The 15,547-nt window shown below is 35.6% G+C and overlaps 1 protein-coding gene across 1 annotated transcript in view; it reads left to right on the forward strand.

Moving 5' to 3' along the window:
* The window catches only part of Tsp66E (Tetraspanin 66E), a 52,737-nt gene that overhangs the window by 24,317 nt on the left and 12,873 nt on the right, over positions 1-15,547 (forward strand). The window contains exons 3-5 of the mRNA XM_081747707.1: positions 6,557-6,685; positions 9,029-9,103; positions 15,174-15,281. Coding sequence (XP_081603833.1) covers positions 6,557-6,685; positions 9,029-9,103; positions 15,174-15,281 — 312 coding nt within the window. The remainder of the gene's footprint in view (positions 1-6,556; positions 6,686-9,028; positions 9,104-15,173; positions 15,282-15,547) is intronic.

The following is a 15,547-nucleotide window of genomic DNA, read 5'->3' on the forward strand; positions in this document are numbered from 1 at the left end:
CCGTCCTTACTACAAACTCAGATGGCCTGGAATCGAAACAGAAAACCTTCGCACCAGAGGTAAACTTTCTGCAACTGAACAAACCACCGTACTTCGATATAGTTCACCTCTGGTGCTTGGGGTCCCTGGTTCGATCCCAGTTCGCGCCAAGTGGGCTTTGTGGTAGACAAACACCGTGTGCGTGGTTTTCTCGCTGTTCTCCCGTTTTCTCACACTTTCTTCATTCCACTATTTCATTCATTTCTTATCAGTCTTCTTTAGCCCGCACGTGGGACGTAAAATTTAGGATTTCATTTAATTTTCCTTTCGATGTAGTGGTGGCAAAGTTGAAGATACTGTATTTTAAGTTAAGCGTTATTGAGTTAAGCGTATAATCTGATTGAAATACTCATTAAGAAGAGAAATAAATGCGAGATGATGCTTGGTAGACGCGAGACGTTCTTGCCTTGACCTACTGTCTCGATAAGGGGTCTCATGAATGAAAAATAATGTCAGGTTGACACATTACGAGCTTGTGTGTTGTATCATTAATGAATAACATTACAGGTAACCCATATTCATTATTTTTTTTTCCCTGTGTAAATAATTCTTGCAATACGAAGACAACGTAAATATAGGAAGCTTTTAAACACCGATCAAGATGAACCAAATTCTCAAGGAAAAAAGGTAGTAAAAAAAAAAGTCATGTGACATTTGGGGCCTGTTTATTACTTGGAAGGCGAGTGAACTGTGCGAATGGCTGATGAGCTGAACGAAAGGTGCCAAGGTCAAAGAACAATTGAAGATTACGCTTCGTAAAATGTGAAATTACCCTTGTCAGAGCACTATAGATATGCCGATGATAATTTGAAATCGCCACGTTTGTATGACCATACCACAAACCACATAAGATTTATTCTTTTTCTCGTTCACTTGAAAAAAAAAAAAAGTGTTTTAATTTTTGTCTTGTTTTGCTTCATGGTGAATTTACTTTTGAGTTTTTACTTTTATTTGACATTCATGCAGATATAAACTTGTCTTCAAAATGCCAGAGTGATGAATTGTGAAGTAAAGTTTAACCAGTAGAAATGTGTTTTTATTTACATGTAATAAAATTGCATTTCGTAATACGGTTGAAGTCTGATTCACTTTAATTTTTATATTTTGTTTTCAAGTTGTCATGCTTCGTTCTTACCCTTTACGTAGTAGTGATAAGCAAATTTACTAGATTTGCATTCTGTCTTCGTGTCATATATATATATATATATATATATATATATATATATATATATATATATATATATATATATATATATATATATATATATATATATATATATATATATACTGCAGCAATAAAATTTCTAGACTGATTTCATAAAGTTATATATACGGGGTGTTAATGGGAAAAATAAAATGAATTTTGTCAGTTTTACGTCCCACGGTTATGCCAGCTAGGCTAAAGGAGACGGTGATGATGAGAAATGAATACAATGATGGAATGAGTCAAGTGGGAGGAAACGGGAGAACCCTGAAAAACACACGAACAGTCTTTTTGTCCATCACAAAACCTACTTGGCGCGAGTTGGGATTGAACCAGGGACCCCACTCACCAGAAGTGAATGTTCTGCCACTGAGCTCCTGTGTCCCCCCTCCCCCCCCCATGAACTATACCCACAGACTGTAAGAAATGATTCCTCATATCAAAATGAGGAAAAGGTTTGTATGGATCCGTAGGGGAAAATTCATAATTTCTGAGCTAAGGTTGTTTAAAAAAAAAAAAAAAATCGCGTTATTTCGAATACGAGAAACTGGAGTGGCGATCCATATCAACGTTGAAGAATTCACACAAACGCTAGCCACAAATAGGTATTTCAGTGATGTGCGTAATGTAATGTGATATTTCAGTGATGTGCAAGAGATTCCCTACAGGCCATAATTCCCAGACATGTTCCCAACAGAATTATCAGATATGTCCGCTAACTTAAAGTGAGTCCAAACTAGACAAAATGCAAGATAGGCCATTTACTTGTATAAAGACATAAAGTACGGGAAATGCTACACCCCCTGTGGTACTCTGATTGCTAACTATATATAGTTTATGCAAAATGAATATCCCTACCAGTAAATATTCGTGCTACGTATCGTTATGCATTACAATTGTATTAATGCGTATAACTTGTAGAATCCTACCCCTATACGGTTTTCATTAGGATGTTATATCAGGAGGCATACAATCCAGAGCACGTTACAGAGACAAGTTCAGATGCAAAATTAACAACGCTTACCTGCCGTTCATGATGTCAGAATACATTATTGATGGAGTTTTATTTTTAATATTCCCCTACCTGCAGACGTTTTCTCTGTACAACCTTGGCTTACATTCAGCAATGAATTTCGTATTGAATTTTAATTCCAAAGGGAGCATCCACAGATTCGAGTTGTTAATACAGTACGTTCTAGTTCAGTAGTATTTCCCAATTGGAGGTCTGCGACCCCTAGGGGTACGTGGCATTATTTATATCTCATGATTCATAAAAGATTAAATAATGTCATAGATTTCCAGTATGTACGGTTCTATGCTTGTAACATAAATAAACATTTGTAATTTAATTGTAGTTAATATTGCTACTTTCTCCTCTTCTACTACTACCATCACTATTACTACGCAAATATCAAAGTACAAAGGTATGGGGCCCTTATCTTGCCGTAAAAAACAACGGTCAACAACTTTGAAGTGAATTGGAACAATTGTTCTAGTTCATTCCATTATAGGGCGGTGTCTAAATTGTAGTAATGCCTCCCTTTCGATAATCCCCAAACTTCTGTACCTAGTTTCCATAGAAACTGGCGTCCCTATGAGCTCCACGAAAATTCTTCGAGAACCGAATCGAAACAAGACTTCTACAAAGTTTGCAAACTAGTTGAGTCTTCATCCCGGCGAAATTAAAATACCGCTAATTTTATAGTAATTATGTGATATCTTCAAATAGATAAAAGATAATCGAAATGTGGAACAAGAGCGCCCTAGACAATATTATTTTACATGAGAAACAGTTATCACGACTCACTTATCTCCTTTCGATTTCGAGCCATTTTGAAAATCGGCATTTATTTTCGTGTTTCTAAACAGCTGAAAACGGAAAGCCACTAGGTGACTTGTGATAACGGTACCTCACGCAAAATAATATTGTCCTAGGTCGCTCTTGTTCCATATTTCAATTATCTTTTATCTATTTGAAGATATCACATAATTACTGTAAAATTAGCGGTATTTTAATTTTAATTTTAGCGCCGGGATGAAGACTCTTAACCATACTTCTTGTCTCGTGAGCAACACTAGCTATTCACACTCTCCTGGGTGAAGCTGTTTCTGTAACCGGAAGCTGTGTATTGCAAATACCACATATCTTCTATATATATAAAAGAGAACGCACAAAATCCTTTGTCCGCTCATCACGCTAATACGGCTGAACCGATTTCTTTCATTTTTGGGGGGTTGTTAGGATTTGGACCCTAGATGGTTTTTATCATATCACTTTAATTTTCAATTACCAGTGTCTTGAGATAATTGACCAATCAGGTGTCAATACGTACAAAAAATCCTTTGTCCGCTCATCACGCTAATACGGCTGAACCGATTTCTTTCATTTTTGGGGGGTTGTTAGGATGTGGACCCTAGATGTTTTTTATCATATCACTTTAATTTTCAATTACCAGTGTCTTGAGATAATTGACCATTCAGGTGTCCATACGTACAAATCCTTTGTTATTAGTTCATCATAGGTATAAAAATAAACGTATTTATATGCAACCCGCATGACCCTGTGACTCGGCGGGTTAACATAACTGACAGGCGCTATAAATCACTTGAAAGCGAAAAAGTAAAAATTATCTAAGTAACAAAGTTTATTGCGTTCCGGGATGACCGCAGCGAAGCGAGGCGGGTTGGGGTGACCGCAGCGAAGCGGGGCGGGTTAACATAAATGACAGGCGATATAATGTTAACATTAGTGCAATCTTCTATGGTTTTTATCATATCACTTGAAAGCGAAAAAGTAAAAATTATCTAAGTAACAAAGTTTATTGCGTTCCGGGGTGACCGCAGCGAAGCGGGGTGAACGCTGCTAGTTGAATTCATAACTACTTTTCAAAGTAGAGTTTAGCTGGTTTTTAGATTAGGTTCCGTTTTGAACGAACGTTGCTTCATAAATTACAAATGTCAACTCGCGAGACAATTCTTCCTTTCTTCTGATAATGTCCTGCAGGGTCAAAATATGATTTCCTTGCACTTGAAATCATTGTGAACTTGAACAGTTATCTATTCGATAAATGCAAAAGCTCGGTTGCTGAATTGTATGATTTATAAACAAATTTAATTTATACATAGTGTAAGTTTGTAGTGGGTTGGGTAGAGCATGTTCCGTCTGTTGTTTTGAATATAATGATTAGTAATATATTTTTATAAATACGAGGGTAATCCCTAAAATAAAGTCTCCAAAGCATGGAGACGCAAGAGAATTGTTCGTGCGGCTGTCGGTAACACTGTTTGTTCTTCCCACTCGTAAACAAGTATGCGCGCTAGAGGTCTGCACGGGCCGGAATCTTTAGCCTAGGTCCGGCCTGACCCGTGAATTTGTAATGTGAGGCCCAATCCGAGTCCAAAATATGTTTTAGCATTTAGGCCCGAGTCCGGGCCAAGCTCGTGTGATAATCAAATGAACCTGAAATATGCCCTAATTATACAGAAACTCAATAATTAACGCAAAATTTTTATTTACAGCAGTTAGAAGTTTAATTTTGCAGTTGTGCTTTAAAAGTTCTCCACGAAGAAACGCGCAATATATATCGTTATACAGTATATTTACAAAGTTAGGCCCAAAAAGGCCCGAGAAATATGGTTGTATATTTGAAAATTTACGGCCCGAGCCCAGCCTGGGCCCGAAGTGATATATATTTTGTAGGCCCGAGCCCGTGCAGACCTCTACTGCGCACATCTCTCTGAAACGCTGTCTTGGCTTGACAGTTGTTTGTAATGGAGCTTGCAGTTTGTGGTTCGCGTTGGTTTGTGAACGCAAAAGATGTTAAACCGATTGCAATTCATCGCAAATTGACGGAAGTGTATGGCGAATCGTGTATGGATGTCAAATACGTCCGCAAGTGGTGTAAGGTGTTTGCAGTTGGTCGTACTGAAATTCACGGCGAATAAAGGAGCGGGAGACCGCCAGTTTCCGACGAGATTCTTGCAAATGTTGAGCAAACCAGTGACTAGCGTCTGTTCTTAAGAGGCCTTATCACTGCAAAATTAAAATACCGCTAATTTCACAGTAATTATGTGATATCTTCAAATAGATAAAAGATAATCGAAATGTGGAACGAGAGCTCCCTACACAATATTATTTTGCATGAGCTACCGTTATCACGACGCACCTAGTAGTTTTCCGTTTGCAGCCATTTAGAAACACGAAAATAAATACCAATTTTCGAAATGGCTGGAAATCGAAAGCAGATAAGTGAGTCTTGATAATGGTACTTCATGTAAAATAATATTGTCTAGCAAGCTTTTGTTCCAATTTTAGATTATCTTAAGAACGCAAATACGGGGGATGATCAAAAAACTGTTACAGAATATAAAACTTCTATGCTATTCGTTATAACTTAACGAAAATTTATTTGTAAATTAATAACATGTCTGTCTTGGTGCATGTTTGAAGATTTCAGATTCTGATCATGTATACCCGAGAAGCGGACATTTAAAATGATGACTTGTCTGGAAAGTTGGTCAAAAGTAGAAGTGAGGTCAGTGGTGCGGTTCCTGTGGACCAAAAACATTACACCTGTTGACATTTATCAACAGATTGTAGAAGTGTAAGGGGAGAGTTAAATTTCAAAGCAACATGTAGGGAAATGGTGTCGTGCCTTCAAAGAAAGACATGCCAATATTGTTAACGATAACTCTGGACACAGTGGTAGACCCAGTACTTAACCCCTGACGTTACGCTCGGAACGACTGAAGCATCCCTTCTACAGCCCTGGCCTAGCTCCAGTGACTTTCATCTTATCCCTGTTCTAAAGAAAGGGGGAGATAGCCTCCATTATCTGACATGTGATTATGTCAAAACTGTTGCCTCACGGAGGCTACGAGAACTTAACGCGGATTTCTATGCAAATGGTTATTTGCCGTTATGATAAGCGGTTGAACAAAGACACATTACATCGAAGACTATTGTTGAGTGCCTTCTATTATCATATGTGTTGATCTGCCAGCTGTGTCTCACACATAAGCCATAATATGTAATCTTTTTTTTTTTTTTTTCGATCATCCCTCGTATCTAATAGAAACTGGTGTCCGCCACTGGATACCAAGAAAACACATAGATTGATTCTTTGTATAGTTGTTTCTTAACTATTGTAGTAATAATTATCGTGCACAATAAGCTGGAAAACCTAAGTTTCAAGGGTATTTTAACAATGCAAAGTATAAATATTATAAGATGATAGTACATATTAATGTTTCATTACTTATTTGCACTAGAAAACCACTGGTGTTAGTAACATTAATTTTTCTTTTTTGCAGCAATTCACGCAGCCCACAGCGATTGAACAAGCTTCATATATTTTAATAGCAGCTGGTGCATTTATATTTGTTGTAAGCTTTTTAGGTTATTGTGGAGCCCTCAGGGAGTCTCGTCTTCTTCTCACTGCCGTAAGTCTTTATTTTTTATTTATTTATTTATGTTTATTTTTTTTAAATACATGTTTAATGGTGTGAGTTGGAACAAATAATGTCAGTTAACTGATTAAGGAAATCGTAAATCACTCGCCAATTAATTGTTTTCTGGTTTTCCGCTAAGAATCCAAAGAAACTAGTTTTTTTTTCCTTCTTTTAAGGGGGCAGACTACTAAAAATGATACAAAAGCTCACAATTTTTCTTTTGTCCGTTTTTCGTAAGTTAAAAGAGATAATGAAATGTAACTTACCACAATAATAGATAATGTTATTCTGCACCCGAAAATACGAATCAGAAGAATTGTGGTGCCATCCATAGAAATTGCAGTGTAACCAGAATATGAATTACTCCAAAATCTAGGTTAAGGCAGGATTAGAAAAATTAAACCCAACGGTAATTGATGACTTATGTTGTGGCTCCTTGTTAACTGCTTTTTAAATATTTGTATTCATTCTGTAATAAACAGTACAAAATAAATACAGATATTATTTAAAAAGTATTTAACAAGGAACCAAGATGACATAAGTCATCAATTTCTATTGAATTCGTTTTTTTTTTAGTCGCAGCCTTAACCTAGGTAATTCATATTCTGGCCACAGTGTAATTTCTATGGAGGGCAACACTTAATTTTCTTTTGATTCGTATTTTCGGATGTAATATAACATTATCTATTATTGTGGTAAGTTACATTTCATTATCGCTTTTCACTTACGAAAAACGGACAAAAGAAAAATTGTTAGCTTTTGTATCATTTTTAGTAGTCTGCCCAGGGTCAGATTTCCATGTTTTGCACCCATGGGCCCTAGTGAAATTGTCGCTCCTAACCACACTAATCGCATCGCTCTCCAAAACTTCTTATCCTCGATCCACTTCTTAAAATATATTACTTTTACGTTTACTAGTAAATTATAATTATTACTATTACTAATTACTTCTATTACTAGTTATTACTGTTCTTACTTCTTATTAGGCCCTACTCATTTTATGTAATATATTTTAATTCCTATATTTGGCGAGCGTTTGGAGTAAACTCATTAAGTTACTTGACCTCTGCATAACCTGTTCAACATTACATGGTGTAAAAGACTGCAAAATATAAAACAATCTTAAATGATATAAAAAGTTATGTAATTGTATCTAAATATTTCTGAAACTTTCAAAATGACGTTTCTGAAACTTTTGTGTACCAAAATGTTTACGTCTTGCTTTGACATTGGCAAAATCATTAATAACATCATCAAAATAAAGTTTAACAGTGAAATCATTTTCGATTGCTAAAACAGCTAGATGAACCAGTCTCTTCTGAGAAAGAGTAGAAAAAAAACTAGGTTAAGGCAGGATTAGAAAAATTAAACTCAACGGTAATCTTTAAGTTTTACGTCCCACGATTATGCCGGCTAGGCTAAAGGAGACGGTGATGATGAGAGATGAATGAAATGGTGGAATGAAGAAAGTGGGAGGAAACGGGAGAACCCCGAGAAAACCCACGCACACGGTGTTTGTCCTCCACAAAGTTCACTTGGCGGGAGCAGGGTTTGAACCCGAGACCCCAAGCACCAGAGGTGAACGCTCTACCACTGAGGGTAGTTTCTGTTAAGGGTAGTTTCCCCATACATTATTTGAAACTTTCTCTGCACTAAAACCCAAGATTTAAACTCCACAAACCATAACATACAATGTGTATTTTCCTATATGGATACCTCTTTAGTCACGTGATCACCAGTGCAAGTGTCATGGACCAGTATTCCCAGAACCCACTTGCGTCTCTGGCGTGAAAATTTGGGGGAACATCAAAGAAAGTAATTTAAATGGTACTAACTATCCCAATCTGTTTATCTTCGATTCCATTTGTTACCTTTCTGTTTATCTTCACGGACTCCTGAGGTATATCAAAAACTGTTACAATCGTTTCATAGCCTGAATATCATATTCCAAATAAATATAATAATTACTATTTATATGTTATTCTTTAGTTAGTGAATAAATTAGAATAAAATATTGAATATTTTGTACTTCAAAATATTGGGGGACACGTCCCCTCGTTGCCCAGCCAGAGACGCCCGTGCCAGGACCGAACTTCAAACTTTCATCCTCCTTGCACACAAAATAGTTGTATTTATAAGCATAACTGTTACAACGTTATTGCAGAACCTTGTGCTATACTCTCTGTATTTTTACACAATTTCATCCGAAGTTTAAAAAGATTTTTTTGAATAATAATAATAACAATAATAATAATAATACCCAAAAGATTCAAATGAAACTATTTTTTTTTTATCTATTAAGTGTCCATTTTGATTATGATTTTTTTTTTTCAGTATGGAATATTTCTCCTCGCCATACTTATTATGGAGATAACGGCTGGAGGCCTTGCTGCAGCGTACAAAAGCGAGGTATGTATCTATCTTCTTTTGATGTGGAAGTTTCAGTTCTAACCAGGAATAGTTTGAAGTTATGATTAGGACTGTTTATCAGTATGAACTAGGCCTATACGTATTTTAGAAACTTCTAAGAACATACCACAATATTAAACAATATATATTGGTCGTCTTACTAAGTAAAGTCATAGTTGTTACTCCCAAATTCATCAGTCTTGTAGCTAGTAGGTGATCAGGAGGGACAGCTTCCCGTGACACTTAGTTGTTTGTTTAGACAAGTTCAATAACATTAATAGGGTTGACAGGAAAAAAAAAATATCCAAAGCTAAGACATATACCAATAATCAGAACTTTCATCGGAACAAGTAATAGATGTCAGTATAAAAGCTCTTGCAAACATATCAATCGACAGAACTTAATCTAAACAATGATGTCAGTGTAAAAGCTCATGCAAGAGAGACACATACCAATCGACAAAACTTTTATCTGAATAAAGTCACATATGTCAGTATAAAAGCTCATGCAAACATGTCAATCGACAGAACTTAATCTAAACAAAATGATATACAAGGTGTGGCAATTAAATAACGAGACTGCAATACATCACATTTATGACACCAAAGAAAGTTACAATTGACTGTTATTCCCTTCAATATACACCCCTCCCCTAACTATACACCACTGCATACGTGCCAAAGCAATGCTGTAGGTCATCAGATATCACCCTTTCAACAACTCTGCCGTTTTTCGTTTTATCTCTTCCACAGACTGAAAATGTGTTCCCTTCAATGATTTTTTCACTTTTGGGAATAGATGAGTCACAGGGAGTCAAGTCTGGGGAATACGGAGGATGTTCTAGCACAGGAATGCGCTTGGCTGCTAAAAACTGCTTCTCGGAAAGGGCATTATGGGCAGGCGCATTGTCTTGGTGGAGGATCCATGCATCGTTCTTCCACAAATTCGCTGTCTTCTTCCTTATTATTTCCCTCAGCTTGATTAGGACTTCTTTGTAGTAGATTTGATTCACCGTTTGAAACTGCGACACCCATTCAGTCATGATGATACCCCTGATATCGAAAAAACTATGAGCATTGCCTTCACTTTCGATTTGCTTAGACCCCTATTCGTGCGTTTTTCATTCTTGGCGATGTGGGAGTTCTCCAGTGCATGAATTGACGCATAGTCTCGGGGTCATACTTTAAAATCCATGTTTCATCACATGTGATGACACGTGTTAGCAAGTCTGGTTCTGCTTTGAGTCGTTCCATGACGTCACAGCAAATGGTCTTACGAATGTGTTTTTGTTCCTGAAAGAGGTTTTTCGGGACAAATTTTGCACAAACTTTTGTCATGTTTAAATTGTCATGCACAATTTGTCTTACTGTCTCTTTGTTAATGTTCGTCATGTCTGCAATCATCCGAATACTCAGACGTCTGTCTTTTCGCACAAGTTCATTATTATTATTATTATTATTATTATTATTATTATTATTATTATTATTATTATTTTTTGAACATTTTCGTCCGTTCTTGAACTCAAAGGGTAGCCGGGTCATTCATAATCTTCAAACTCCTCCCTCCCTTCTGAAAATCGTTTGTGCCATTCGAAAACTCCCGCACATGACATAGCATTATCACCATACACCTCTTTTAACATTGTACAACATTCCGTCGGTGTTTATTTATTTATTTATTTATTTATTTATTTCAACAGAAATTTGATGTTAATGCGCTGCTCAACTTTACTGTTCACCATGATTCCGGTATTACTACAGAACACTATCCTCTTCATGCAAGCCTACAAAGAAAAGAAAAGTTTTCAGAATCATGAAACAAACAGTGGCTATTCATGAAGGTTCAAAATCAAAAACACATCATTAGCTACCTCCCCCCACGATCTTGCGCGACAGGAGGTGGGCAGTCTCGTTATTTAATTGCCACACCTAGTATGTCAGTGTAAAACTCATGCAAGACATACCAATCGACAGAACTTTCATCGGAACAAGTAATAGATGTCAGTATAAAAGCTCATGCGTAGTTCTCGAGAAAACTGAGAAAAACTAATTTGTTTTGTTATCCTATAAATTGGTTCTGAACGAAAGCCATGTCACCTATTAAGGTGAGACTGGTACTGAAATAAACCTTCATGAAGATCTTCATTATGGTATTATCAAGAAGGTAGTATGTAATATGGCTAACGAGATATAGCGTGAAATTATTATATTGTCCAGAAATAACACACAGATCACATTTGAAATGAACAAATGACAACGTGAAGGTGAATTATCATGCGTAGTTTTCGAAAAAAGTCTCGAGAAACTAATTTTCATGACATGTATGTCGTTCGCTGCTAATTTGATAATTTTTAGTTTGCTGGGTATTATGTACTGTCAGTGGCGTATTTAGGATTTTGTTTCGGGAGAGGCTTTGTTAACTTTCGCGGGGGGCTTTGCCTGAAAATGTGAAAATTCTGCACGATATTTTATATACTTGACTATAGTAAGATTTCGGGAGGGAGGCTTAAGCCCGGAAGCCACCCCCCTAAATACGCCACTGTGTACTGTGTAAGAAAAGTATGAACCGTTAAATAGAAGATTGTATTTATTGTTTCTTGATTTCTATTAACAGAAAGCACATAGTATGTACTACTTGTAAATGTTAAGAAAATACACAGTCAAAATTGTAGGACACTCATTTAAGCCTCCGCAAAATTAACTTCCCTTCCTCCTTTCCCTCCCACCATGTGTTAACGTTCTGACTACGGGTTCCAAATTTATTACTGTAATTTTAAGTGTGTTGTTTACTTTGTATTTCGTTCCTAAAATCGACTTAAGGAATAAATTTAGTGGTTTATGGGAGGAAGGGGGGATTCTATCTTGGCCCTGTCAAAGCTTAACTTTTTTTTTTTACCATTTTCTTTATTTGCTTATTTAATTTATTACAATATTCACATTGTTTTTATTGTAACTGAAGGTCTCATTTCCAAAACACTTTCGGCTTTGAGAATATCATTTTAAAATTTAGTAGCTTTAATGGAAGAGAGAACAATTCTATTGTGGTTACACCACTGATTGATTGACAGATCGACTTATCTCAAAATCAACTTTAAACAAAATTTAAAAAAAGAGAAATCAAACTGTATTATCTAACAACTTGCAGAAGTGACAGCTCTTAGCACATAGCCTATTAAACAGTATAAGAACCTGCAACAAAGTAGAGTAGTATGGGTTGACGAACTTGAGGGCTTCTGGTACAGGTATAGACTACATTCTATACTTTTTGAACCTCCAAAACATGTGAACCCGACCAACTTCCTTCTCCCTGAGTCGAAAATCTAAAGAAAAAATGCTTCGTACGCAGTTAGATCTGGCGAAATGACAAAATTTGGCTGTAGATGGCTCCTTTTTGTATAAAGATCTGATCATAGAAACACTAACGTTCTGTTATACGTGTATATTACCAATGAAGTAAGGATTAAAAATTAAGCCTTATAAGGGAGTAAAAGATGTCTACATTTAACAATGTTCCTGAGAAATAAAGTCGCACGGATAGACGATCGGACATGATACAGGACTAGGTTGGCTCGCTGCTGGTGTCAACAAAGTTCTTTAACAATGACTCCCCTTAATCTGAAATAAAAACGTTAAATTTTGTACCGCTGTTTTTATTTTCATTATGACAAATGCGTGAACAGTGAATTAATCTGGACAAACCTAAGGGTAAGTAAACATACTTATCCTATTTGTTTTTGAGATGAAGAAAGACATTTTGAATTTGCTGATAGTCTACACACATTGTCATTGTTGAGAAGGGGAATGAATCACTGATACGGATATATGCAAATAGACCAGAGGAGATAATAACATGTTCGTTCGTTCAAGGACCGAAGAAACGGCGTGAGCAAAGTTGGATACAAGCCAAATTATTCTCGCTATAAAACAAAGCAACACAGAAAATAAGCTGAATTAGGTTTATTTGGATGTGAAGGATAAGAAGTTCAGAGTGTATGCATAAATGTTCAACCAGGTTTTTCAAAATTCAAGAATACCATGTATAACTGCCCGTAGATTTCATTGACTCCCCCAAAACAAGTTTTGTCCCGAATTTTTAAATCTTAAGAAATTCACAATTGAATTATGAAACTTAAAAATATATATATTATTTTCACGGGTCCCCAAATGGCCCGCCTAGACCCCATGACATTTGTCAGGGTTGGCTCCCATTATGGGCGGCCCTGATGTCTTGCATAACACAGTGAATTTGTTTTTAAGAAACGTCGACACTATGAAAACCACCTTGTTTGAAGTCTTGTTTTACAATGGGCTTAAATTGAATTGGTTCATTACAAAAATTTAGGATAGTAATAAATTGAAAAGATTTTTTTTTTTCAACGAAACTTTCGGAAATGCCCGTTCTTCGCACGGAAAAAATAGGTTTATGAAAAATATTTGAACTCCTTATCCCTCAAAATACGCATTTGAATAAAAGTGTAATAAAAGCCCGTAAGATAAGCCCTGTTTTTGGCATACATTTTGATCCTCTCTACCTAGTTCAAATATACCTTCTAATAAGACATGGTAAAAATCCAGTCTGAGGTAGGTACTAGGTTCCAAAGTTATATAGCTATGTAAGTTTATTTCGATTTAGTAAGTTCCAAGTGTTCAGTTGATATTCCGAGTCACAGAACACATTTATATTACTAATGCGAATAGAATTATACAAATGTTGCATTCTTGTAACATATGCAGAATGTAATCGCGCATATACACACACGTATGTGTTAGTTTATCCTTATTCTCGTATATTTTGTTATTAATTATGTATATTATAGTTTAAAGTGTACAGATTTTTGGAAAATCACTGTTCGATAGTATACAGATGCTAATAAATAAAGTGGATATATAAAATATTTTTTTTATTTCCGAGGGTTATTGATCAGGCGAATTAAATGGTTCTTTTGAGTCATTTTTGCGGCAGCTTTGAGTTGTTGGTAACATGTACAGTAGAAATGGCAGTACAGTAGAGAAGCCGTAGCAATGTTCTGTTAGGCTCATGGGCGTAATTTTAGATTTTACTTCCGGGGGATAAGATTCCCACATATATATCATCATAGTTCCATTCTTTTTATTAGTACACAATTGGTTGCCATAGCTAGAAAAATTAAAAAAAAAAAAAAACTGATTAAATATGAAGCCTATGAAAATATAATTGATTAAAAATTATCAGAAAAAAATAATGAACTTCAAAACTAGTAAAATTAAAAGTTTCTAGTACTATACAGTGAGAAAAGTCTTGAGCTGTAAAGTCAATTCAAAATTTAATGGATCAAATTAATGAAAATTAGCGTACTAATATAAAAAAGGTACTGTTTTGAAACAAATCTGATAATAAACAGTAAAAATATATCATGGAACTCGAATATTCATTTCAAATGGTTTCTCAGGGGGGAAAACTATTAATTGTTGAATTATCACGAATTTTTTTTAGCTACTTTGAAAAATAACTCCTGAAAAATAATTAATTAAATTATCAATTTTAATATTTTAAAACTGATCAATTACAAGCTTGATTAAAACATTTTATGTTTCTCACTCAGGGGAGCTATGCCCTTCGCTGCATTCCCCAAATGACTCCTGATTAGGCTACATGAAATCTCTCTAATCATCAAGAAGCAGACTTCCAAGCTGGAAATAAATTCATTTCTTATCATTAATTTCAGTAGAGTAAGTCTCAGACAAAACATGCTGTTTTATGGAAGTCACAAATGTTTACGAAAATTTATCATGAAATAAACACACACACCAATGAATTTTCAACCTTTGTGTTGAAATGGGAAAAGCTTCCATCAATAATTTGACATGAAATTTCGTTAAGGCATAACAATTTGATTGTTTTCTGCAGAATTAGTCGACAAACAATAAAAGTTCCTTTGCACAGTGTTTCTAAGCAAGTCGGTACTCGAGTTCTGAAAACAACCAGTTTCGAGGTTTGAGAGAAGTTATATTTCAATTCACAATGAGAGTTAATTAGGTTTTTAGTACTCACTATGATGAGCTTTTTCTACTTTTTTCTTTTTTCTTTTCAGGCCGAAACAAAAACAAAGGATTTATGGAAGACGACAATAAAAAATTATTACACAGCTAAACCTAATGCTACAGCTGTAACGTTAATGTGGGACTACCTTATGTCTCAGGTGGGTATTATTGCGTTTTTTTTTTTTTTTTTGTTTGTTTGTTCTGATTAAGATTTACATAGTCCTTTTTTCTTGAATAAATATCGCTGATGCCAATGGTAAAAGTGCCCATATACAGGCCCGTATTTATATATTGTGCGCCCCTGTGCTCTAAATAATTTGCCGCCCCCGTACAAAATCTCATCCCCCAACCGAAAACTATCTATATTAGAGTTCACAGTTTTTAGGGTCGCTGAGATTAAGACTGACAGTTTTAATCCAATTCA

This window comes from Thermobia domestica, unplaced genomic scaffold (assembly GCF_964235325.1).
Source record: "Thermobia domestica unplaced genomic scaffold, izTheDome1.hap1.1 HAP1_SCAFFOLD_496, whole genome shotgun sequence".
Lineage (NCBI taxonomy): Eukaryota > Metazoa > Arthropoda > Insecta > Zygentoma > Lepismatidae > Thermobia > Thermobia domestica.